Genomic DNA, 26,687 nt, shown 5'->3' with positions numbered 1-26,687 from the left:
AGAAAAGAGAAACACAAGCTTATTTTCCAAAGGAACATCATTAACTATGTTGGAAATAACTAGCAAACTTATAATCAACAAAGGTCTTGTAGTCCTCCCCACAGGGCAAATTTTAATGAAATACACTTGGCAATGTATTTTTTTTTTTCAAAAGACAAGCAACAGTTTGGCACCTAATATATAATCACAATGACCAAGTCAGGTGTGCAGCATTCCCAGTACAGACTTTATTAGAGTTCAGTTATACATACACAGTCTCTTGACACTGAAGATGTAGTTCTTGCAGATAATGCCCAAAGGCAGGAAATGAATCTCCTCCCAAATGCTGCTTCTTATCTTTAAAGTAACCTCAAATTATTACTAAACTAATAAAGTAATTTTGTTCCAGAAAATGATCTGATCTATTTTATTTTCAGCTTTTGATAAATCCAAGAATGAGATGAGGGATTATTACTTTTTGTCTCACTATACACACTGAAACACAACAAGAAAATAAAGGAAAAAAAATTGTTAATAATTTTTTATGGTAAAGTTGGAATAGGCAGTATCAAAGGCTGTCAACAGATGAGGAAGATGTGTACAGTTTTGGAAAAATAAAAAGTTAATTTTGTTATTTAAAAGCAAATTTGGAAGTAAAGCTTTTACTGTCTTCTAATTAGAAACTGTCAGTTGTCAGTTTAAAAAAATGAGTAAAAAGAGTGCAGTAAGACTGTACACAATAAAAAAATAATTCAAAATATAATTATGGTTATTATTGCCTTCTTTATGGAATTTTTCTAACATAATGGCCCTTAGCTAATGGCTACAACCCAACATGAAGATCAAGATTCTATTAAAAAGCCAAAAAAAAAAAAAAAAAAAAAAGCCAGGCTACCAAAATTATGACTGTCAAACACAAAGTAGGATGGAGACAGAACAAGAAAATTTCAGATGACTAATGATTAATGATGATATAGTTACTGCACACAGACAACGCATTAGATTTATTGTAGCAATGTGGGCACTATATATTGCACTTCTACTCTGTGCCATGCAATGTACTAGGCATTTAATATTATAGTGATAAAGGCACAATTACACATCTACTCTATACCATACATTGTACTAGGCATTTAAGATATACTCTAAGCCTTAAACTTTTAGTAGGCAGTATTATAAAACAGGTTTGTTTGTTTTTAATGTGGAACTGAATCTCAGAGAGATTAAACAATTTGCCCAAGATCTTAAAGCTAGGAAAACAATGCAAAGTTTCTGGCGTAACATGGCAAATTAATACATGTTGCAGCCTCCTTTTCCTCCTAATCCAAACCTTCGAAATGACAGAAAAGAAATCCATAATCATGCTAGAAAACAAGAAGGGATACCTTCAATGGACTGGAAACTTGAAGAATATAAAAGGCAAGAAAGCAAACTGCTTAAAGAGACTGAATGCTAGAAAAGGTGGGAGTGGTTCCCAGGGTGCTACAAATTCTGAGATAAGGGATGCAAAGAGCAGGAAAAGACAGAAGACAGATTAACTCATTTTCTGGAAAAGGCAAATAACAGAGATTTCATTTCTGCCCTTAGTTGGAAAGTGAGAACACAGGAACTTGAGTTAGCCTGGTAAAATTTTAGAACACCAAGGATAAAGAGAAAAATCCTTAAAAACAACTGGTGAAGGAAGTTGGGAGTACAAATTACTTACAAAGAATTAGATTGATACCACACACCTCCATTTGGAAAGAGTGGATATAAAAGTAAAACAAAGTATTATATTTAAAAGTTCTGAAGGAAAGGGGGCACCTAGATGGCTCGCTCAGTCAAGCAGCCAGCTTGGTTTTGGCTTAGGTCATAACCTAACAGTTTGTGAGTTTGAGCCCCATATTGGCTCCATGCTGATAGATAGTGTGAAGCCTGCTTGGGATTTTCTCTCTCTCCTTCTCTCTGCCCCTCCCCTTCTCTCTAAATAAATAAATAAATAAATAAATAAATAAATAAATAAGTAAATGATTTAAAAAAAAATAAAAAAGTAAAAGTTCTGAAGGAAAATAATTTTGAACTTGGAATTCTATACAAAACCAAACTCTTTCAAATATGCCTCGCTGGCTCAATCCATAAAACGTGTGACTCTTAATTCTCAGGGCTATAAATTCGAGCCCTATGTTGAGTGTAGAGATTACTTAAAAATAAAATCTTAAAAAAAAAGTTACAAGAAAATAACAAAGTAATAAAATATCATAAAATAGAAGACTAAAAAACTAAAAAATAGCAGATAATCAATAATCAAAAAAGCTGATTCTTGAAAAAGGTAGTAAATAATATAGGCAAACTTTTATCAGGTCTAAGAAAAAGGAGAGAAAGCAAACATCAGGAATAAAAAGCAGACAATTACAAATCCAGAAGAGATTTCAGAAGACATTTTAGCTACTACTGAAATTCTCTACAAATATGATTTGAATCCCTAAAAAAAAAAAAAAAAAATTACTTAAGAAAATTTAAATGGCCAACATTAGCTGAAAAAGTAGAAATGTGAACAGATTTAAAAAAAGAAGAAATCAAAATAGTGAAGGACAAAATGCAAATAAATTACTTTGCATTTTAACATATTTTAAAGGAAAATACTTTCCTTTTTTACTATTCTAGAGCAGAGGTTGTTAAATATTTTGGTTTCAGGACCTTTTTTTTTTTTAAGTTTATTTACTTATTTTGAGAGAGACAGAGACAGCACAAGCGGGGGAGGGGCAGAGAAAAAGGGAGAGAGAAACCCAAGCAGGCTCCATGCTGTCAGCTCAGAGCCCGATGTGGGGCTCGAACTCATGAAACGTGAGATCATGACCTGAACTGAAACCGAGTCAGATGCTCAACTGACTGAGCCACCCAGGCACTCCTCAGGACCTTTTTTTAATACTTCTTAAAATTACTCAGGACCCAGGGGCACGTGGGTGGCTCAGTTGGTTAAGTGTCTGACTTTGGCTCAGGTCATGATCTCACATTTTGTGGGTTCCAGCCCTGTGTCGGGCTCTGCACTCTACACTGACAATGTGGAGTCTGCTTGGTATTCTCTCTCTTTCTCCCTCTCTTCTCTGCCCCTCCCTGACTTGTGCTTTCTCTCTCAAAATAAACTTAAAATAAACTTAAAAAATAAAATAAAATTACTGAGGACCCACAGAACTTTTGCTTTCATGTGTTATCCTATCAATACTGACCACGTTATCTCTGTGATAGAATTGCTAGATTCTCAAATTTGCTGTATTCAATTTGTTGCAATTCACATGTAATGCAGCCTCTGGAAAACCCCACTGTACGCTTCTGAGAAAAACGGTAAAAAAGCCAATGTCAAGGGAAGAGCCAAGATGGTGAACAGCATGGAAGTTTTTTGTGTGTCTGGTGTCCATGAAATACAGCCAGACCAACACTAACTACCCTACACACCTAGAAACCTGACTGGAGGATTAACACAACAATCATACAACCTGAACCACAGAATTCAGCAGGTACGTGGTGCAGAGAAGTGAACTTGAGGAGCGAGAAGGTGCAGGAAGGGAGGTGCTTTTGCCAGCAGAGAGAGGACGGAGACGGGGGGTGGGGGAGAATACAGGGAAAAGCACCCCCCCAAAAGCAGCTAGAGAGAAAGTGGAAAATTGGAAACAGCTGCAGGGACTAAACTAAAAAGGGAGAAAGGATAAAGGAGACGGTTTAAATTCCATTAAGACTGTTAACAAGGGGAGTGCAGTCTGCAACTCCACAGCTCGATACCTGGCAGTGCTCTGGTGGGAAGGGCGAATCCCCAGGAAGAGAGTGGGGTCCGGGAGGATGTTGGGCCACACGGGGAAAAGCGGTTCTACTGCTGGAAGGACATTTGGTAGAGACTGTTGAAGCCACCTGATCCCAGCAGACCCCAGAAAACAGCCACATTCGCTGGTGCTGGAACAAGGTCGTTAAGGGCGAAGCCTGGTGCCCTTATGTGTGTTGTGATTTTCTATAATCCCTGAAAAGCTGCTGCCACACTATCTCACCAACTTTTTCTGGGGCGGGCTGGCACCTGGCCATAGTCTCAGGGCACCGGCAGCAGCAGGGTCCAGCAAAGCATTCCTGTGTGCAGCCGACATTCAGCCATTGCCCATTCAGCCATTGCTCAGTGAGACCCTCCCACAGAGGGGCAGAACAGGTCAAAGCTGCAGTCCTTCAGAAGTAAGGGGTTGGGGAAAACAGCCGCATCTGAGACAAAACTCGGAAGAGAGGTACTGCCTGGGGCCTGGTCACGGAGAGTGAAAAAGCTGGGAGTGGATGAAGGCTGAAGACAGAGGACGGGTGCGCGATTGCTGATCCAGGAGAACAGACTGGGTAGCTGGGTGGCGCCATTTTCACTGCTCCCGCGCATGCGCATACACACCTACCAAGAGCCCAACCCTTCACCCCACTAGGCTAGCAGTGCCATCTAGTGGAGAGCAGAGCCATTATGCTGAGCCCCACCCAACTGGGCCAACTTCGCTCTTCAAGAACACAAGTCTCACTGCCAGCTTAGTTTATGGACTCTAAAGCGCGACACAGACTGACTTCTAGGGGAAAATGAAGTAATTTCAGTCCTACTTCAATCTGGTAGTAGGTTCATCTATTCAATTTTCTTTTTTTTTTTCTCCTTTACACTTCTTTTTCTTGAATACAGAAAGAGAAAAAATTCATTTTTATTTTCAATTTTTATTGAAAATATTTTTATTTAATTTTTATTACTGATTTTTTACTTTCGTGTAAATTTTTTCAAGTTTTATTTTACTTCCATCATTTTATTTTAGTCTCCTTCAGTGTATTCACCTTTTCAAATTTTCAAACAATCTTTTTCCTTTTTTTCTTTTTCATTTTTCTTTTTCTTGAATGCAGAAAGAGAAAAACTTCATTTTCATTTTTAATTTCTATTAAAAATACTCTTCTTTTTTTACTATATTTTTTGCTTTGATGTAAATTTTTTCAAATTCTATTTTACTTCCATCATTTTATTTTAGTCTACTACAGTGTATTCACTTTTTCAAATTTTCAAACGATTTCCTTTCTTTTCTTTTTTCTTTTTTGTTTTTCTTTTTCTTGAATATAGAAAAAGAAAAAATTCATTTGTTTTCATTAAAAATATTTTCCTTTAATTTTTTTCTACTATATTCTTTACTTCTGTGTATATTTTTTCAAATTCGATATTACTTCCATCATCTCATTTTAGTCTACTCCACTGTATTCATTTTTTCAGATTCTCAAACGATTTCCTTTTTTTTTGTTTTCCCCCCTCCTTTTTTTTCTCTAATCTGCCAAACCACATTCAACACTCAGACCAAAACACACCTAGGATTTAGCATCATTTATTTCATTTCTGTGTGTGTGTTTTAAATTTTTTAATTTTTTTATTTTAATTTTTTTAATTTTAATTTTTCTGCCTCATTAATTCCTTTTCTCCCTTCAAAATTACAAAACGAAGGAATTCACCCCAAAAGAAAGAGCACGATGAAATGACAGCCAGGGATTTAACCAACACAGATACAAGCAAGATGTCTGAACCAAAATTTAGAATCACGATATAGTAAGAATACTAGCTGGAGTCGAAAATAGATTAGAATCCCTTTCTGCAGAGATAAGAGAAGTAAAAAATAGCCAGAATGAAATTAAAAATGCTATAACTGAGCTGCAATCACGGATGGATGCAGCGGCAGCAAGGATGGATAAAGCAGAACAGAGAATCAGCAATATAGAGGACAAACATAGAGAACAGTGAAGCAGAAAAAGAGGGAGATGAAGGCAAAAGAGCACAATTTAAGAATTAGAGAAATCAGTGACTCATTAAAAGGAACAACATCAGAATCATAGGGGTCCCAGAAGAGGGAGAAACAGGGGTAAGAAGGGTTATGTGAGCAAATCATAGCAGAAAACTTTCCCAACCTGGGTTAAGACACAGACATCCAAATCCAGGAAGCACAGAGGACCCCCATCAGATTCAACAAAAACCAACCATCAACAAGGCATATATCATAGTCAAATTCACAAAATACTCAGGCAAGGAGAGAATCAGGAAAGCAGCATGGGGGGGGGGGGGGGGGGAGTCTCTAACCTACAAGGAAGACAGATCAGGTTTGCAGCAGACCTACCCACAGAAACTTGGCAGGCCAGAAAGGAGTTGCAGGATATATTCAGTGTGCTGAATCAGAAAAATATGCAGCCAAGAGTTCTTTATCCAGCAAAGCTGTCATTCAAAACAGAAGGAGAAATATAAAATATCCCAGACAAACAAAAATTAAAGGAGTTTGTGACCACTAAACCAGCCCTGGAAGAAATTTTAAGAGGGGGGACTCTCTGAGGGGAGAAAAGATGGGGGGGAAAATACATATATATATAAATACCAAAAGCAACAAAGATTAGAAAGGACAAGAGAACACCACCAGAAACTCCAACTCTACAAGCATCATAATGGCAATAAATTCATATCTTTTAGTACTCACTCTAAACGTCAATGAACTCAATGCTCCAATCAAAAGATATAGGGTAACAGAATGGGTAAGAAAGCAAGATTCATTTATATGCTGTTTACAAGAGACCCACTTTAAAACAAAAATAATTTTTTTTTACATTTTATTTATTTTTGAGAGAGAAAGAGAGAGACAGAGCACGAGCGGGGGAGGGGCAGAGAGAGGGAGACACAGAATCCGAAGTAGGCTCCAGGCTCAGAGCTATCAGCACAGAGCCCAATGCAGACCTCAAACCCACAAACCGTGAGATCATGACCTGAGATGAAGTCAGTTGCTTAACAGACTGAGCCACCCAGGTGCCCCACAAGAGATCCACTTTAAACCTAAAGACACCTTCAGATTGAAAATAAGGGGATGGAGAACCATCAATCATGCCAATGGTCAATAAAAGAAAGCTGGAGTAGCCATACTTATATCAGACAATCTAGACTTTAAAATAAAGACTGTATCAAGAGATGCAGAAGGGCATTATATCATAATCAAGGGGTCTATCCTCCAAGAAGACCTAACAATTGTAAACATTTATGCACCAAATGTGGAAGCACCCCAATATATAAATCAATTAATCACAAACATAAAGAAATTCTTCGATGGTAATACCATAATAGGAGACTTCAACACCACACTCACAGCAATGGACAGATCATCTAACCAAAAAATCAACAATGAAACACTGGCTTTGAATGACACACTGGACCAGATGGACTTAACAGATATATTCAGAACATTTCGTCCTAAAGCAGCAGAATATACATTCTTCTCCAGTGCACATGGAACCTTCTCCAGAATAGACCATACACTGGGACACAAATCAGCCCTAAGTAAGTACAAAAAGATTGAGATCATACCATGCATACTTTCAGACCACAACGCTATGAAACTCGAAATCAACCACAAGAAAAAATTTGGAAAGGTAACAAATACTTGGAGATGGAAGAACATCCTACTAAAGAATGAATGGGCTAACCAAGAAGTTAAAGAAGAAATTAAAAAGTATATGGAAGTCAATTAAAATGATAACACCACAACCCAAAACCTCTGGGATTCAGCAAAGGCCGTCATAAGAGGAAAGTATATAGCAATCCAGGCCTTCCTAAAGAAGGAAGAAAGATCTGATACACAACCTAACCTTATGCCTTAAGGAGCTGGAAAAAGAACAACAAATAAAACCAAAAACTAGCAGAGAACAGGAATTAACAAAGATTAGAGCAGAAATTAATGCTATTGAAACCAAAAAAAACAGAACAGATCAATGAAACCAGGAGCTGGTTCTTTGAAAGAATTAACAAAATTGATAAACCACTAACCAGTCTGATCAAGAAGAAAAAGGAAAGGACCCAAATAAATAAAATCAAGAATGAAAGAGGAGAGATCACAACCGACACAGCAGAAATAAAAACAATAATAAAACAAGAGTCCAGGGCCAGATGGCTTTCCAGGGGAATTCTACAAAACATTTAAGGAAGAGTTAACACCGATTGTCTTGAAGCTGTTCCAAAAAATAGAAATGGAAAGAAAACTTCCAAACTCTTTCTATGAAGCCAGCATTACCTTGATTCCAAAACCAGACAAAGACCCCACTAAAAAGGAGAACTATAGACCAATTTCCCTGATGAACATGGATGCAAAAATCCTCAACAAGATATTAGCCAGCCAGATCCAACAATACATTAAAAAAATTATTCACCACAACCAAGTGGGATTTATACCTGGGATGCAGGGCTGGTTCAATATCCGTAAAACAATTAAGGTGATTCATCACATCAATAAAAGAAAGGACAAGGACCATATGATCCTCTCAATAGATGCACAGAAAGCATTTGACAAAATACAGCATCCTTTCTTAATAAAAACCCTCAAGAAAGTAGGGATAGAAGGGGCATATCTTGAGATTATAGAAGCCATATATGAACGACCCAACACTAATATCATCCTCAATGGGGAAAAACTGAGAGCTTTCCCCCTAAGGTCAGGAACAAGATAGGGATGTCCACGGTCGCCACTGTTATTCAACATAGTATTGGAAGTCTTAGCCTCTGCAATCAGACAACACAAAGAAATAAAAGGCATCCAAATCGGCCAGGAGGTCAAACTTTCACTCTTTGCAGATGACATGATATTCTATATGGAAAACCCAAAAGATTCCACCAAAAAACTGCTAGAATTGATTCATGAAATCAGCAAAGTTGCAAGATACAAAATCAATGCACAGAAATCGGTTGCATTCCTATATACCAACAATGAAGTGACAGAGAAATCAAGGAATCGATCCCATTTACAGTTGCACAAAAAATCATAAAATACTTAGGAATGTATCTAACCAAAGAGGTGAAAAATCTATACGCTGAAAACTATAGAAAGCTTATGAAAGAAACTGAAGAATACACAAAAAAATGGAAAAAGACTCCATGCTCCTGGATAGGAAGAACAGATACTGTTAAAATGCCGATACTACCCAAAGCAATCTACATATTCAATGCAATCCCTATCAAAATAACACCAGCATTCTTCACAGAACTAGAACAAATAATTCTAAAATTTGTATGGAAACAGAAAAGACCCAGATTAGCCAAAGCAATCTTGAAAAAGAAAACCAAAGCGGGAGGCATCACAATCCCAGACTTCAAGCTATACTACAAAGCTGTAACCATCAAGACAGTATGGAACTGGCACAAGAATAGACACTCAGATCAATGGAACAGAATAGAGAACCCAGAAATAGACCCACAAACATATGGCCAACTAATCTTTGACAAAGCAGGAAAGAATATCCAATGGAATAAAGAGTCTTTTCAGCAAGTGGTGCGGGGAAAACTGGACAGTGGCATGCAGAAGAATGAACCTGGACCACTTTCTTAAACCATACACAAAAATAAACTCAAAATGGATGAAAGACCTAAATATAAGACAGGAAGCCATCAAAATTCTCAAGGAGAAAGCAGGCAAAAACCTCTTTGATCTTGGCCGCACCAACTTCTTACTCAACATGTCTCCAGAAGGGAGGGAAACAAAAGCAAAAATGAACTATTGGGACCTCATCAAAATAAAGAGCTTCTGCACAACAAAGGAAACAATCAGCAAAACTAAAAGGCAATCGACAGAATGGGAGAAGATATTTGCAAACGACGTATCAGATAAAGGGTTAGTATCCAGAATCTACAAAGAACTTATCAAACTCAACACCCAAAACACAAATAATCCAGTGAAGAAATGGGCAAAAGACATGAATAGACACTTCTCCAAAGAAGACATCCAGATGGCCAACCGACACATGAAAACATGCTCAACATCACTCATCATCAGGGAAATCCAAATCAAAACCACAATGAGATACCACCTCACACCTGTCAGAATGGCAAACATTAACAACTCAGGCAACAACAGATGTTGGCGAGGATGCAGAGAAAGAGGATCTCTTTTGCATTGTTGGTGGCAATGCAAGCTGGTGCAGCCACTCTGGAAAACAGTATGGAGGTGCCTCAAAAAACTAAAAATAGAACTACCCTACGACCCAGCAATTGCACTACTAGGCATTTATCCATGGGATTCAGGCATGCTGTTTCGAAGGGACACATGCACCCCCGTGTTTACAGCAGCACTATCAACAATAGCCAAAGTATGGAAAGAGCCCAAATGTCCATCAGTGGATGAATGGATAAAGAAGATGTGGTATATATTTACAATGGAGTATTACTCAGCAATCAAAAAGAATGAAATCTTGCCATTTGCAACTACGTGGATGGAACTGGAGGGTATTATGCTAAGTGAAATTAGTCAGAGAAAGACAAAAATCATGACTTCACTCATATGAGGACTTTAAGAGACAAAACAGATGAACATAAGGGAAGGGACACAAAAATAATATAAAACAGGGAGGGGGACAAAACAGAAGAGACTCATAAATATGGAGAACTGAGGGTTACTGGAGGGGTTGTGGGAAGGGGGATGGGCTAAATGGGTAAGGGGCACTAAGGAATCTACTCCTGAAATCATTGTTGTACTATATGTTAACTAATGTGGATGTAAATTTAAAAAAAAAAAAAAACTAAAAAAAAAACAACTAAAAAAAAAAAGCCAAATGTCTAATGAAAATAGTCTTGAATTTACAGACCTCATGAAAGGGGGTCACTGGAACCTCCATATTACAACTTAAAAAGTTTTGGGGTAGTGGGAGGGAGGTGAGGGTGGGTGATGGGTACTGAGGAGGGCACCTTTTAGGATGAGCACTGGGTGTTGTATGGAAACCAATTTGACAATAAATTTCATATATTGAAAAAAAAAAGTTTTGGGGCATCTGGGTGGCTCAGTCAGTTAAGTTTCCAACCAGCTCAGGTCATAATCTCACGCTTTATGGGTTCAAGCCCCACGTCACGCTCTGTGCTGACAGCTCAGAGCCTGGAGCCTGCTTCGGATTCTGTGTCTCCCTCACTCTCTGTCATTCCCCCCCTCATACTCTGTCTCTGTCTCTCTCAAAAATAAACTTAGGGGTGCCTGGGTGGCTCAGACAGTTAAGCTTCCAACTTTGGCTCAGGTCATGATCTCACGGTTCATGAGGTTGAGCCCCATGTTGGGCTCTGTGCTGACAGCTCAGAGCCTGCTTCAGATTCTGGGTCTCCTTCTCTCTCTGCTCCTCCCCCATTAGCACCTGGTTTCTCTCAAAATAAACATTAAAAAAATAATAAATAAATAAATAAATAAATAAACTTTAAAAATTAAAAAAGAAAGTTCCGGAGAGTGGTGATGATTGCACAACATGAATGTACCTAATGTCACACCTAAAAATGGTTAAATGGTAAATTTTATGTTATGTATATTTTTCCACAATAAAAAAAATAGCAAATAAAATCCAGCTGCACATATAAAAGAATAGAAGACTAAGCAGGGTTTATTCTAGTATTTAAATAGTTTCCCTTTTTAGAAAAATTATCAATATAATTCACCATAGTAACAGATGTCAAAAAAATGTGATAAAACTCAATCCAAATGCCTAATAAAATTTTTTAGCAATCTAGATTATTGGTCAACTTCCACTAATTTAGCCTGTGTTAACAAACAACATTAAAATCTCAAGCCTTACAACATAAACGTCTATCTGTTGCTCATGATGTGTGTCCACTGTAGATGGTTTGTAGGTCCATACTGTCTTCATTTCAGGCTGAAGGCAGTCCCTATCTACAACATGCTGTTCCTATGGCAGGGCAGAAAAGCAACGGCTCAATCACAAGATGGCTTTGAAAGCTTCTGCTCAGATATAGCTTATCAGTTTCACTCACATTCCAGTGGTTAAAGCAAGATTCATGGATAAGCTTAGTATCAAGGCAGAAAGTATATACCAGGAGAAGCATCTGATAGGAGAACTCTCTAGAGATGGACCCAGTAGACAGGATTACCCAATAATTATAAATAAGAAGATTTGGGAATGAATAATCTACAACAGAGGGCAACTCCTCTAACTTGAAAAAGGGTATTTAACATAAACCTAGAGCAAAAACAACTATTGCTATATATCAGCAATAAATGCTTGGAAAATGTTATCAATAAATTTAAAAAATCCCAATCAAGCATATGCGCTATGAAATCAAGTGACTACATGATCTTAGGCAAGTTAAACTCTCTTTGCTTGCTTCCTCAACTGTAAAATGAAGATGACAACACCCTATTTCAATGATTCTACAACATATTTTTTCATATTTTAATGTATCAGAAATTGATGATGTCTTAAAATAACAGCTGTCACCCAGAAGGCAATAATGCTGTGCCAAATGAAAGCTTTCTACTGACACTTTCTGGTAACATCAAGAAAGCATCACTAACAAAGCATCTTAGATTTAACAAAATACAGTAATATTTAGTGTTATTGTGATGACTGTATGAATTTATTCACATAAAACAGAACAATGGCTAACAAATAGCAAGTGCTCAATAAATACTACTTTTTCTTATTCTATGTACTACTGTATATCAAACCAGATTATAATGAAGTAATTGAAGTAAAACTGCATTATAGAACATCATTAGAGAAAGAAATTAATGGAAGAGAACAGTCTAGAGAACAGACCCACATATGTATGGGTATTTAATATATAATAAATGAGTCATTTTACATCATTGGGAAAGGCACAGAACAGTATTTCTAAGTCCTGTTATACTCAATACCCTTTTATAGGGCCCTTTATACTGAAATGAAACACACATAACTCTCTACATGTAATTTTTAAAACCTATATACATATTTCTTCTTTCTTGTGCAGTTTTGGATACACATATATACATCCATAAAGAACTATACAGAATAAAGGGAAGTAACTTATAATGGAAAAACATAAACTATTTCAAAATGTAAATGCATAAGCACATCAGAAGACAGTAGTTATCAAAAGCTTCTACTATGTAGACTCACTGTAATCACTATTAATGCTACAGATACAAATGCTGACTGCAGAACTGGTGACTCAAATACCACAAGTGACACTGTTGACAAGTGACCTGATTTTCTTAAATGGGGAACTCTCTGTAAAGTTTTTTTTTGTAAAGTTTTAAACAAAATAAGATATAATCTTCCCTCAATCTACAAAATGGTTAAATTAGGGGAAATGTTAGCATACACTATACCGTGCAAAATCAATACTTTTTAATTAAAAAGTATTTAAATTTTTATTTTATTAAAATTTATTTAATAAAAATAAAATGTACAAAACATATTTTGTGTTTATATGTAAAAAGAACTTAGGTCTAGGCTCATAAAATTATAGTTTTTGATCTATATAAATGTTCAGAGGGATTTAACCTATATGGATGGGGGTCATGAAATGCAGAATATCTATCTTGCCTGGTCTACATCAAAAACAGATGGGTGGGGGGAGGAAAAATAAGATAAAAAGAGAGAGGGAGACAAACCATAAGAAACTCAAATACAGACAACAAACTGAGGGTTGCTGGAGGGCTGAGGGGTGATGGGCATTAAGGAAGGTACCTGTTGGGAGGAGCACTGGGTGTTACATGTAAGTGATGAATCACTGAATTCTACTCCTGAAATCATTATTACACTATTTGTTAACTAACTTGGATTAAAAAAAAAAATGGTGTAATACTTTCAATACTACAATAAGCAAAAGCCACTCCAAAAATTTCTTAATGCTCCTCTGGAAGTAGTAACACTTCCGCTAAAACCCCTGGAATAAACTGGTCAAAAAAAAAATTCTGGGGGCACCTGGCTGGCTCAGTCAGTTAAGCGTCCAACTTCAGCTCAGGTCATGATCTCATGGCTGATGGGTTCGAGCCCCGCGTTCAGGCTCTATATTGACAGCTCAGAGCCTGGAGTCTGCTTCGGATTCTGTCTCCTCTCTCTGCCCCTCCCCTGCTTGCACTCTGTCTCTCTCTCTCAAAAACAAACGTTAACAAAAAAATTTTTTTAAGTATTCTGGACAACTGGATACCCACTTTGTTGAAAATTAATAGCCCCATCTCCTCAAAATATTCCTAAGTCACCAGAAGGCAGAGTTGTGTAATCTCACATGGTAAAAACCATGTCTCAACATAACTTCTATTTGTGTTCCTTTTCCAACTAGTAAACAAGATGCACTCTTTGAAGTCTATCTGATCTCTGCCAGTCCCCTGACTAACCCTTTTTCTATTGCTTCTGAAATCCATTCTCTCAAAGTTTTAAAATTCCACTATAGGCGCCTGGGTGGCTCAGTCAGTTGAGCGTCCAACTTCGGCTCAGGTCATGATCTCAAGGTTTGTGGGTTCAATCCCCACATCGGGTTCTGTGCTGCCAGCTCAGAGCCTGGAGCCTATTTCGGATTATGTGTCTCCCCCTCTCTCTGCCCCTCCCTCACTCGCGCTCTGCCTCTCTCTGTCTCAAAAGTAAATAAACATTAAAAAATTTTTTAAATTCCACTATAAACAAACTACTTCTCATAGGGAGTACATTACAATGTTAAAAGCATGGACTTTGGAATCAGGCAGATTTTCTGGATTCAAAATCTAACTATTACCAAAGGACTCTGTGTGTGATATATGCCAATTTACTTCCTTGACACCTTAGTGTCCGTAGCTGTATAATCTTTTTCCTTCAGATTCTTCCCTTCCAGCCTAAACATCCATAATTCACCTCTATCCTAAGAAAACCACAAAAAGGAAAATTCCACCAACTCTATTATTCCTTCAAGTTATCACCTCCATCTCCTCTCTTCTCTGTACAATTCTTTGAAAATAAGATCAAATTAAATCAAATGAGTTAATGGTCAGATAATAAAACAATAAAAGGGATAGAAAGGAGACTGCAGAGCTAACATATTGAGGACTGAAACACCACCATTAAAGCTAGTAAATAAATTAAAAAGAGCAAAAAACATATAACTGAAAAAAAGATATAACTGAAATACTGACAAAGGTTTAAGATAATAATGGTTAATGCAGAGAAAAAGACAAAAATCAAGTAATTTCCCCAAATATCTATTTAACTCTCTCATCCTACCTGGCTTTACATTTTCTTAGTCCTTGACACCTTCTTTATTATTATTATTATTATTATTATTATTATTATTTTTATTTTAGAGAGAGTGCACAAGTGAGGGAGGGGCAGGAGAAAGAGACAGAGAGAGACAAAAGAGAAAGAGAGAGAGAAAGAGACAGAGAGAGAGAATCCCAAGCAGGCTCTATGCTCAGCATGGAGCCCAACACGGGGCTCGATCCCACGATCCTGGGATCATGACCTGAGTTAAAATCAAAAGTCAGAAGCTCAGTCTTTGACATCTTCTAAATTAACATGTAATTTACTTATCTGTTAGGTTAACTATTTATCACCTCTGTTCCTCCCACTAGAATGTAAGTTCCACAAGGGCCATGGCTTTGTTTCACTGGCACAAAACAGAAATCACTAAAGATTTACTGAGTGAAATAATGAATAAATACACAAAGATATGAAAGGCAAAGATAATCTTCCAAAAAGATAACCTAGCAAGTGAATCAGAAAAAATACTGATACAATGACAGTAAATTTCTGTGAAATGAAGAAAAAAATATTTAGGTAAAAAACAACAATGCATTCATTCCAGGAAAAAATTAAAAATGATTTGCATGACAACACACTGAACTTAAAGAAATAAAGAAAATACTAATTGTCCAAGCCAATGAAAAAGTAAGTCATCTTGAAGATTTACAAAAAAAATAAAACACAGTATTGTACTTCCTCACAAAAGCATTCAATACTAGGGAAAATAACATCTACAGGATTTTGAAATGATTTATTATTCATTAGAAATACTACACACATTCAAGTAGATATTAGGTGACAAAAGCAATAAGCAATCATTCCTTAATAATTAAGAACTTAGGAAACAATGCCCTTATGAGCACATGCCGAAAAAGTACTCAACAATGAAATTAAGTCAAAGACCTCAGAAATGGAAATCACTGGTAAAAAGATCAGTGCAGTGCCCCAAATCAAAGTAAATAATAAATCAAATATTCTAGGAATACAAGGATGGTTTAACTTCAAAAAATTAATATAAACTCATATTAATAGATGTTAAAAAGATTAAAATTTAATATTCATTTGATAAAAATTCTTAGTAAACTAGAAACAGTACCAAAAGCCAACAGCCCAAACATCAGATTTAATTATAAAATTTTATAAGCAACTCTCATTAAAGAAACATTAAAGAATGTTTCTATCAGTTTCTGTTTATCACCATACATAGTTTCCAGGGAATGCAATAACATGCACACACATGACACAGAGAAATAATAAATATCAGATAAAAGAACTAAAGACACAAAGAAACTCAAAAAAGATGGGTGTGACCTTAATTGAGGAAATTTTCAAATTGTACTAAAGGATATATAAAATACCTGAACAAATAAATGAAAAGACTAAAATATTAAAATATCAATTCTCTTCTATAGTACCTATAAATCCAATACAAGTCCAATCAAAATTTCTAGTTTTTTCAATGTGTACCTTGAAAGTGACACTAAAATTCACTTAGATGACCTAAGGCAATTTTAAAGAATAAAATAGGGCAGGGAAGTGGAAAAGAGCTAAAGAGAACAGCAAGATAATGCATAGCTTTGCAGGTAAAAAATAAGATGCTGGTCTTAATTCTAAAAGCAAGGAGAAGTCAATAGTGATTTTAAAACCAAGAAGATGACTTTGTCTGAAGTGTTCGAAAATGCATTGGAGAAGCTTAAAAGATAACCTGGAGAGTCACAGTCACTGAAAATGACAGAGGATGGACCAACAAAACTCTTTAACACTGGCAAAAATGTCAGAATCAGTTTTTTTTCCAAACTCTGGAAATTAACCAAAGGCTTACAGGAGCTCAGGGAGCATTTATTCAAGAATAGCTGAATTTCACTAAGAACTTTGTGGTGTTTTAACTTTCCCTATTTCCATCATCCCCTCCCTAATGCCATGGTAGCCTAAAACAACAGCCCACAATCATGGCAGAAACCAGCAGTCTGGCAGCCACTAGAGGAGGCAGAATGGGGTTAGAGCTCCTTCAAAACCCCTATTCCAGAGAATTATTATTGGACCTGTCTGGTGGTTCCCTGAAGACACCACTCAGTAGGCAGTCTTTATTTGACGTGACAGAGTGCCAAAGTAAAACAGCCTTTTCCCTGGGGGTGTCTGTCAAAAACAATCAAAGACAACTGCTGAACTTCAGGGCTCCCTGCGGCAGTGCGCAGTGCGTAACAGTTGGGGTAAACAATAGGCTAACCAAAAAGCTTAAAAAGAAACGTTGAGAAATAGGATGTTCAATAGGGGGATTTGAAAGTTCCAACATATTCCTGGGGATCATGAAGCCCACATACGTACAAAGACATTTGTGCCTGATCAGGAAAAACCTGAGAAGGTCCTAAACTCTCACAACTGACCCTGAGACTACACAAGCAAGAAGTGAAGGCTAAAGCAAAGTTGTAAAATGCCTAGTGGTATACTATACACCTGCCCAGCATGCATATAGAGCCTCGTGGCAGACTAGAGACTTAGTTACAAGTATTTAAAGAAAGGTCTGTCAGGGGCACCAGGGTGGCTCAGTCCGACTGAGCATCCTATTTGGCTTAGGTCATGATCTTGTGGTTCGTGAGTTCGAGCCGCACGTCTCTGTGCTGAGAGCTTAGAGCCTGAAGCCTGCTTTGGAATCTGCGACTCCCTCTCTCTCTGCCCCTCTCCTGCTCAAGCTCTGTCTCTCTCTGTCTCTCAATAAATAAATAAATATTAAAAAAATTTTTAAAAAAAAGCTAGCTCTGTCAAATCATTAGCTAACCACCAAGCTAACCAAGCAGAGACTTCAGTGGCCACACACACAAAAAAATATAAACTTTAAAAATTAGTTCAGAAAAGTCTCTGTGTAAAAGACAAAAACAACAAAAAAACAACAAAAAATCCCAATAAACCTTGGGAAGAAGTGGGGCGCCTGGGTGGCGCAGTCGGTTAAGCGTCCGACTTCAGCCAGGTCACGATCTCGCGGTCCTTGAGTTCGAGCCCCGCGTCAGGCTCTGGACTGATGGCTCAGAGCCTGGATGGAGCCTGTTTCCGATTCTGTGTCTCCCTCTCTCTCTGCCCCTCCCCCATTCATGCTCTGTCTCTCTCTGTCCCAAAAATAAATAAACGTTGAAAAAAAAATTAAACCTTGGGAAGAAGAAAGGCTCTGGTTTCCAGAGTTGCCATATTATATTATTTTAAACTTTCAGTTCCAAACCAAAAATTAAGAGACATGCAAAGAAACGAGAAAAGTATGATCCATACACAGAATGATTTCAAATAAAGAAAACCATGTCTAAATAACTAAAGTATGAGAACAATGTGTCATCAAATAGAGAGTATCAATAAAGTGACAGAAATTATAAAAGAAACCAAAACTCTGGAGTTGAAAAATAAAATAATGCTTATGCATTATATTTCAAACCAAAAAAGATTTTTAAAAAATAAGTTGCCCATGTGCCAATGTAAGTAAATTTGGCTAAAAATGCACAGATTTAAACAGAGATTCACAAATCAACTTTACATATCTTCAAGGACTCATGATTATACATCATTTCCTTCCTAAAAAAAACCCCAAAACTCCTACTTTATCTCATCTTCATAATCTGGGTTCTCTCAGCTACTTCTCTAATATTTCCATCCTACTGGGAGATAAAATAAGAATAGAATTCTCAGGGCACCTGACGGGTTCAGTCCATAGAGCATGACTCTTGATCTCAGGGTCATGAGTTCAAGCCCCACACTGTGCATAGAGCTTACTTAAACAATAAGAATAGAATTCTCTTGTCATCTCTCCCACACCTAACAGAATTCTATCATTTCATTTAGTGCTGTCCTTTTCTCCCCTCTTACATTTTGTTTATGTTTCACTCCTGGACAGCAAATCAGGGGATGCATTTTTAGCAAAACTGCACAATAACTTTAAATTCCTCACTGCCTATACTGCTGTTAGATACATTCAGTATCATAAATTTACCAGGAATTCATTTTAATAGCATGAGAAAAGTGTAAAAAATTCTTAGTTACTATTAAAATAACCTAAATTTCCTGCCATTTCCATACATCATATGCTTTGTCATGTGTATATAAAACTGTCATTTTAACTGTACCAAACTTATCCAGAGGAATAGAAAATCATATAAGTGATTAAAAAAAAACACAACTGAAAATTTATTGGTTCAGATAGATTAGTATTTTAACTTTTTCTTACCATCAGCAAGCCAAACAGGCTTCCAACTAAGAACAGTTTTTCATTAGGAAAAACAGAACTATGAAGACTACTTTTCAAGACAATGTTTTTAAAAGATTCGAATTAGGGGCACCTGTGTGGCTCAGTTGGTTAAGCATCCAACTCTTGATTTGGCTCAGGGCATGATCTCATGGTTCCTGAGTTCGATCCCCGTGTCAGGCTCCACGATAACAGTGTGGAGACTGCTTGGGATTCTCTGTCTCTCTCTCTCAAAATAAATAAAATAATTAAAAAAAAAATAAATGCAGTTAAATTTAAATAAATAAATAAATGATCAGAATTAAAGTGGAGAAAGATCAAGCAATAATGAAAGCAATGAAAGTGTACTATGTAACCCCGTTACTTGCTAATGTTTCTAACTTCAAGAATATACAATTATTGTTATCTTTTTCTTAAGTACTCATTTCCTTCTATTCTTCAAAATTACAATAATAATTTTTTAAATAAAAAAACCAGGGGTGCCTGGGTGGCTCAGTCGGTTGAGCGTCTGACTTCGGCTCAGGTCATGATCTTAGTCTGTGGGTTCGAGCTCCACATCAGGCTCTGTGCTGACCTCTTGCTCACAGCCTGGAGCCTGCTTCAGATTCGGTGTCTCCTTCTCTCTCTGCCCCTCCCCCGCTCACACTTTGTCTCACTGTTTCTCAAAAATAAACAAATATAAACAAAATTTTTTTAAATAAAAAAAACCAAATCCTGTCATCCAAAATAATAGTTTTAATTTTTCTATCTACACATGTACATATAGCTTTGTACAATCATACATATTCAATTTTGTATTCTGTTTATTTCACCTTACCTCATGCTTTAAGTTTATTTAAATTATTTATTTAAAAAAATTTTTTTAATGTTTTATTTATTTTTGAGACAGAGAGAGACAGAGCATGAGCAGGGGAGGGGCAGAGAGAGAGGGAGACACAGTATCCGAAGCAGGCTCCAGGCTTCGAGCTGTCAGCACAGAGCCTGACATGGAGCTTGAACTCACAAACCAGAGATCATGACCTGAGCCAAAGTCGGACACTCAACCCACTGAGCCACCCAGGCACCCCTTAAATTATTTTTTTAATGTTTATTTATTTTTGAGAGAGACATACAATCCATATGACGAATTTCCATAAGCCATTTTAAAAATTCCAGTTTCAAGGAATATTAATGGCATGAACATGGCCACAGTGAGAGCTTTAATAAACTGTACAAATGCAATATTTAAAAAAAAATTTTTTTTCAACGTTTTTATTTATTTTTGGGACAGAGAGAGACAGAGCATGAACGGGGGGAGGGGCAGAGAGAGAGGGAGACACAGAATCGGAAACAGGCTCCAGGCTCTGAGCCATCAGCCCAGAGCCTGACGTGGGGCTCGAACTCACGGACCGCGAGATCGTGACCTGGCTGAAGTCGGACGCTTAACCGACTGCACCACCCAGGCGCCCCTATATTAAGTACATTATATACATTTAACTTATCCTCTTAAAGGATAAAGATACAAAACTGCAACAACTTTCAAGTTGTATGGATACTTCTTCAAGGCATTATGAATTACTGTGCAAAATAGGATCTTGCAAGAATATTGTCTAGAAATAAGCATTTCAATTGCCAAGATTAAAAGGAAAAGTTACTATGCTACGCAAAATGAGCAAGCATCCATTACTGAGAAATATCTAAAAGGAAGTTCCTTGTTGAACCTATCATGCAACATCAATTTTGGTCAGAGACTATCTTATAAAATTTGTGAAATACTACTGGTTATCACAAGTACTCTTCAGAATAATTGTGTAGACCAGGGGTCAGTAAGTTACAACCAAATCCAGCCACCCCTCCTTTTGTAAATAAAGTTTTATTAGAATATATTTATTAGTCACACTCATTCATTCATATATTGTCTAATGGCTGCTTTCACACTATGAAAGCAAAGTTCTGTAGTGGGCTTGCTCTACTACCTGTCTCTTTACAATACAGACAGCTAAAACATCTAAGTAAATAACTGTACTTGTAGTAAGTGTACCAGAATGGGGCACCTTGGTGGCTACTAGTTAAGCCTCTGACTCTTGATTTAGATTTCAACGCAGGTCATGATCTCACGGTTTGTGAGTTTGAGCCCCACAGCGGGCACTGAGCTAAGAGCATGGAGCTTGTCCTCTCTCTACTCCTCCCCTGCTCATGGGCATGTGCATGTGCTCGCGCTCTCGTTCTCTCTCTCAAAATAAATAAATAAACATTAAAAAAAATGTATCAGCATAGATATCCAGATCCTAACTTATGGAGCTCATACTCCGAGATAGTGACATGATATATGCAAATAACTTACAACACAAGGTATGAAAAGCTAAGTGCTAAGATAAGTAGACTGACATAAAAAGGATGAGATTGCACCCACTGTATGAAATCTTGAAGGAAGCAGCTTTTGCAATGGGTTTTGAAGGATGGCTGTAATATAGACACGTAGGATGGGGAGACTTCCAATGTGAAGAAAAGCAGAGCTGTGAAAAATTACAAACATGACAGTGTACTTTGCATAGAGGAGGACAGTTAGTAAAAAATGCTAATAAGCATTTTGAAGCCAAAGCATAGGGAAGACTTCCAATGTCAGGATTAGCAGTTTAGATTTTAAATACAATCAAGTTCAAAAGCAAGGAGGTTATAAGTGAATACAACTGTGCTTTAGAAAGATCAATCTGTCAACAGTATTTCAAACGAATTTAAGGAGACAGGTGATAAGGAAACTAATTACAAAGTATTAAAATAAGTAATGAAGGTGGTGGTAATGGCACTGGAAAAAAGGATACACTGGATAAAATGGAATAAACACATTACTATAATAGCAAAATCACTCAAATACTTATGATCAGACAGTTGCATTTGGATACAATATAAACCTCTTACTCATAAGGGGTAAAAAACCATCTCCCCTACCTTTGAACCAAATATTATTTCTAATTAGTTCTGATAATTTAAAACTATTTAAATAGTAATTTAAAGTGCTGGGCTACCACTTTCCAGTTTTTAAACTTACTCTGGATATAAGCATATATTAATACTGAATTCATTTACTAGGGCCCCATCTGCTGGACCTGTGGAAGGAAAAGTCTGATCTTAAATTTGGGCTCATAAATGCTTCTGCTAAATTGCTATAAATAACAATAAAAGGATGTGCATTACAGCAGCTCTTCTCCTGGTATACCAAATGCCTTCTTTAGGAAAAGAACCATAAAATTTACCTTTATATTTTATAAAGCATGAAAAACTTTATTGTTGCTTAAACTGTTGATTTTTTAAATAAGAGATTTTGTATTCAAACCTCACAAATATTTAAAAATACTTAACTAAGAAATTTATTTCTCAGTATAAGAATAAGCTGGAATTCGTTAGACTGATCTTATTGGTAAGGCATACTGAAGAAAAGTTTTACATCCTGTTCATTAAGAACTAAGCTGCAGCTTGTCAGTTGGCTTCTGGCTGAGCTCTACCAATGGAAGACAAAAATGATCTATTGGCAGGTAGAAGAAAGGGAAAAAACAAGGAATTCCACCCTGCCTTTTTCTCTACCTAAAACTGAACCTCCCTAAGTGGCTTCAGCTCCTTCGGGAAGAGTCTAGTTCCCACCAGATAACCCTAGCCCTTGGCCTCCAGGACCTGTATCCTACCTGTATCCCTCCATTTATCACCACTGACTCATCTCTGGGTTGCCTCACCATCTATTCTCTTTTTGGCTTAAGTCTTCCATTACTTATGTAAGCAGTTCTCTGCATTAAAGTCCCTTTATGTAAAAGAATGGGAGGAGGCAGGGAGGGACAGAATGAAGATAGAGCAAAATGGCTTAGCCCTAGCTTTCTCTAGCTCTAGCCTCACTGTACACCAGCCTCATTTCACAATGGAAAAGAAAGAGCAGTAATATGACTATACTTTCTAGATCACTTGTGTACATCCATCCTTCTCAAATATTTTGCTTTGTATTATATGGTGTGCCAAGACGATTTACATGAAACATTAGAATAAGCATATCCATGGTAGGATGACTTAAAAAAATATTTGTGGGGCTGGGTGGCTCAGCTGGTTGAGCAACCAACTCTTGATTTTGGCTCAGGTCATGATCCAGGGTCGTGGGAGCAAGCTCCAAATCATGGAGATGGAGCCTGCTTAGGATTCTCTCTCTTCCTCTCTCTCATCCCTCCCACCCCCCACCGCTATTTTTCAGGTTTTTTTTTTTTCTTTCTTCTTTGAATTCTTTATTTTTTTAAGTTTCTTTATTGGGGGGGGGTGTGTGGAGGGAGGGGCAGAGATAGGGGAAGAGGAAGAACCCCAAGCAGGTTCCACACTGTCAGCACAGAGCCTGACAATGGCTCAAACTCAGGAACTTTGAGATCACGACCCAAGCCAAGATCAAGAGTCAGACACTTAACCAACTAAGCCACCCAGGTGCCTCCCATCCTCTAAAATTAAAACGAAAAGAAAAGAAAAGGCACATTAAAACAAACTACAAGGGTGCTATCAATTCAATGGAGGATAGCCTTCAACAAATGCTATGGGACAATTGGATATCCATATGCAAATAATAGTATTATTACTATTAGGACCTAGGTCCTAATAGTAGGACCCCTACCTCATACCATACACAAAAATTAACTCAAAATGGATCACAGACCTAAATTTAAGAGGTAAAACTACAACACGAGTATAAATCTTCATTGCAATGGATTAAGTGGTTTATTAGGTATGACACCAAAGCAATAGAAACCTATGAAAAAAATAAATTGGACTTTCTCAAAATTGAACTTTTGTGCTTCAAAGGATCCTATCAAGAAAGTGAAAAGACAAAAGAATGGGAAAAAATATTTAAATTATATCTAACAAGGGACTTGTTTATATCTAGAATATATAAAGAAATCTTGTAACTCATAAAAGGGCAATAATTCAATTTTAAAATACATAAATGATATGAATAGACATTTCTCCAAAGATGATACATGAATGGCCAACATCCCTGGCCATCAGAGAAATGCAAATCAAAATCACAATGAGATAGTTGCCTGGGGCAGAATGTAGGGAAGTAGACAGTGTCTGGAGCCAGTTTCTTCAACAGAAAGAAAGCAAAAGCAAAGAAGTATCAAATATGTTCAATTACCTACCTACGTCATTATAAAATGAGTAAAAAGAGAAGCTATCTTTCTGCCAGACCAAAGGAACTATCAGACTAACTGATGCAAAGGTCTTTCAGAAATACAGAAAATGACTCAAGACATAAGCATACATTTGAGGTTGTTTCTGCTATAAGCTGTAGATTTCACAGGAAAACATAGTTTTGGCTGCTAAAATAGAAAATATTCATATTAGGTGTTATTATTGTAGAACAATCAATTGTAACCTCATGCACTACAGTAATTACAAAACTGAACAACTACATTTAGCAGACAATTAATAATCACAAAAGTAGTCTTAAAAGAAACTACTTTGCTATTAAAATTTCTAGGAAATTGGTGACATATTAATACCTCATTTTCAGGGATCTTTACACTAATAATTTTGTTACTTTAGTATTAGCTGTCTAAAACAGCTTTGTGTAACTACTTAGAAATAACTGAAAATCACAACTTCTGAAAAAAATCTTAGATTACCCATGTAACATTAGTGAAGGAAAAAAAAATCAGTGAAAAGTCTTTCTTTAAATATTCCTTTTGATGATTCTGTAAATGATAATATACTCCAGATACACTGTAATGACAAACAACTAAGGCAAGCAAAGACATCAAATTCACAAGTTCGATTTAAAAAATTCTATTTCCAATAATGCAATAGAAAAACATAGGTTCCCTTACCTCCTCCTCATCATCAGAATCATTCCCAAACACTGATGGTTTTTGCAAAACAGGGTGCAACTGCTGTGCTTTCTTTGGCAAAATAAGCCCATACCTGCATTTTGTTTTTGAAATAGAAATTACACCATTATATTTAAATGTTAAAAAATAATACATCCACTACTTCTTCCAGATGAAGCTACCAAGTCAAAACATATCACACAGCTTATGAACACAAAACAGGGTTTCCGCTTTCCAATGATCTCAAAGTTCTAATGTGTGTTAAGATTTTATAATTACTCTTCTCAGTAATTATTTGCTGACACGGGCCAAATTCAAATACCATTTTAATAAAAAAAATAACTGAAGAGTTCAGAAATGTTTTAGATGATGAAATAATGTTTTAGAAACAACATGTTAGTGGAACGCTCGTTTCATGCCTACTAAAAATTTTAAAACACTCTAAATTATCCTTGTGGTCGAACAAGAAAATAGCTGTTTTTTTTTTTTTTTTTTTTTCCTACTGGGTACTTACACAGTTTAAAATAAGTTATTGGGTAATGTGACCCACGAAACATTTTTAAAAGATTACAGTAACTGAGAAACTCAAGAAGTCACGGGACAAATGCCCATTATATTCTATTGCGCTCATTTGCTCTGTCTTGGAGCATCTCAGAAAACCATCCCATCAGGTCCAACTCATTTAGTTTCTCACGCTTTGGCCTTTAAAATGCCGAGATGACGGGAAACTCCATCGAAAGTAAGAATTATACATCAAAGGTAAAACTTTCAAGAACATACAATATTTGTCTCTCTTGCGGCAACGTATACCCCAGGTCCCTATTATGCCTACCCTTTTGTGGCTTCTCAGCACAACATTCCTAAAACAAGGAGGGAGGGCGGGAATCAGGACTTGAGCAGCCAAGGAGAACAAGGCCCTCTAAGGAAGCCAGGAATTGTCTCTTCTCATTGCCCCTGAAAGCATCCAACCAGGGAGAAACTCAAGCGCGGGGTAGGAAGCAAGACTGAGGGGCCTCAGACCGAGCTTTTGGAAAATAGAAAAGTCTCGCTCTCTGCCCCTCAGCCTAACTTCCTTTATTTCCTCACAAGTTTCTCCCTCAAACTTCGGACTTCCATCCTGGAAAATGTGGGGGGGAGGGGAATATGTTCCTCAGGATTTCTCGCTTTTCCCCGCCTCTATCCCTGACGACAAAGCCCCTTCACTTCCAGCGCACTTTTACTCGTCGGTCAAAGACTAAGTCGCCGTGATCTTTCATTCCCAGCCTAACCCTAACTCCCGGATCACTCACTGCCTGCCCGGAATCGCCATCTTGCTCCCGTCTCCGCTGAACGTGGCCGACGGCTACGTGACGCTCACGCAGACGTCAACGTCATCACGTACACTCTCGCGCGGATCTGGGCGGCCTGAAACACTTAGCGGCTAAATCCCTCCCTTGAGCTGCTTCCGTCTTGCAAGGGCCCGAGTCCTACGGCCTTAGGCTTTGTTTGGAAACCAACTGGCTGCCTGGACGTTTTGGGAAGAAAGGAATGACAAAATTCTAGGCCAGCAATTCCCAAAGTGTGGTCCCAGGAGCATCACCAGGAATTTGTTAAAATGCAAATTCTCTGGCGGTTTCCCAGGCTTACTGCATTTGAAACTCCCGGATGGGGCCCAGCAA

At 37.2% G+C, this 26,687-nt stretch overlaps 1 protein-coding gene across 3 annotated transcripts in view; it reads right to left on the bottom strand.

Moving 5' to 3' along the window:
• The window catches only part of NSRP1 (nuclear speckle splicing regulatory protein 1), a 60,883-nt gene extending 34,505 nt beyond the window's left edge, over positions 1-26,378 (bottom strand). Inside the window, exons 1-3 of one of the 3 annotated variants that reach the window (XM_040455437.1) lie at positions 25,862-26,039; positions 25,030-25,123; positions 22,268-22,287 (exon numbers count right to left, since the gene is read on the bottom strand). Coding sequence is in view for 1 of the 3 variants with exons in the window: in XM_040455435.1 (XP_040311369.1) it covers positions 25,030-25,123; positions 26,319-26,338 (114 nt within the window). In the remaining 2 variants the exon portion in view is untranslated. Of the gene's footprint in view, positions 1-22,267; positions 22,288-25,029; positions 25,124-25,861; positions 26,040-26,318 lie in introns of those variants that run through there. The other 2 variants (XM_040455435.1, XM_040455436.1) reach the window with 2 other exon arrangements.
• Between the last annotated feature and the right edge of the window lie 309 nt (positions 26,379-26,687).

The sequence above is a fragment of the Herpailurus yagouaroundi genome, unplaced genomic scaffold (assembly GCF_014898765.1).
Source record: "Herpailurus yagouaroundi ecotype Mexico unplaced genomic scaffold, PumYag 215, whole genome shotgun sequence".
In the NCBI taxonomy this organism is placed as follows: Eukaryota; Metazoa; Chordata; class Mammalia; order Carnivora; family Felidae; genus Herpailurus; species Herpailurus yagouaroundi.
Note: the sequence above shows the minus strand (reverse complement) of the source record. Positions and strands in the feature narration are given on the sequence as shown.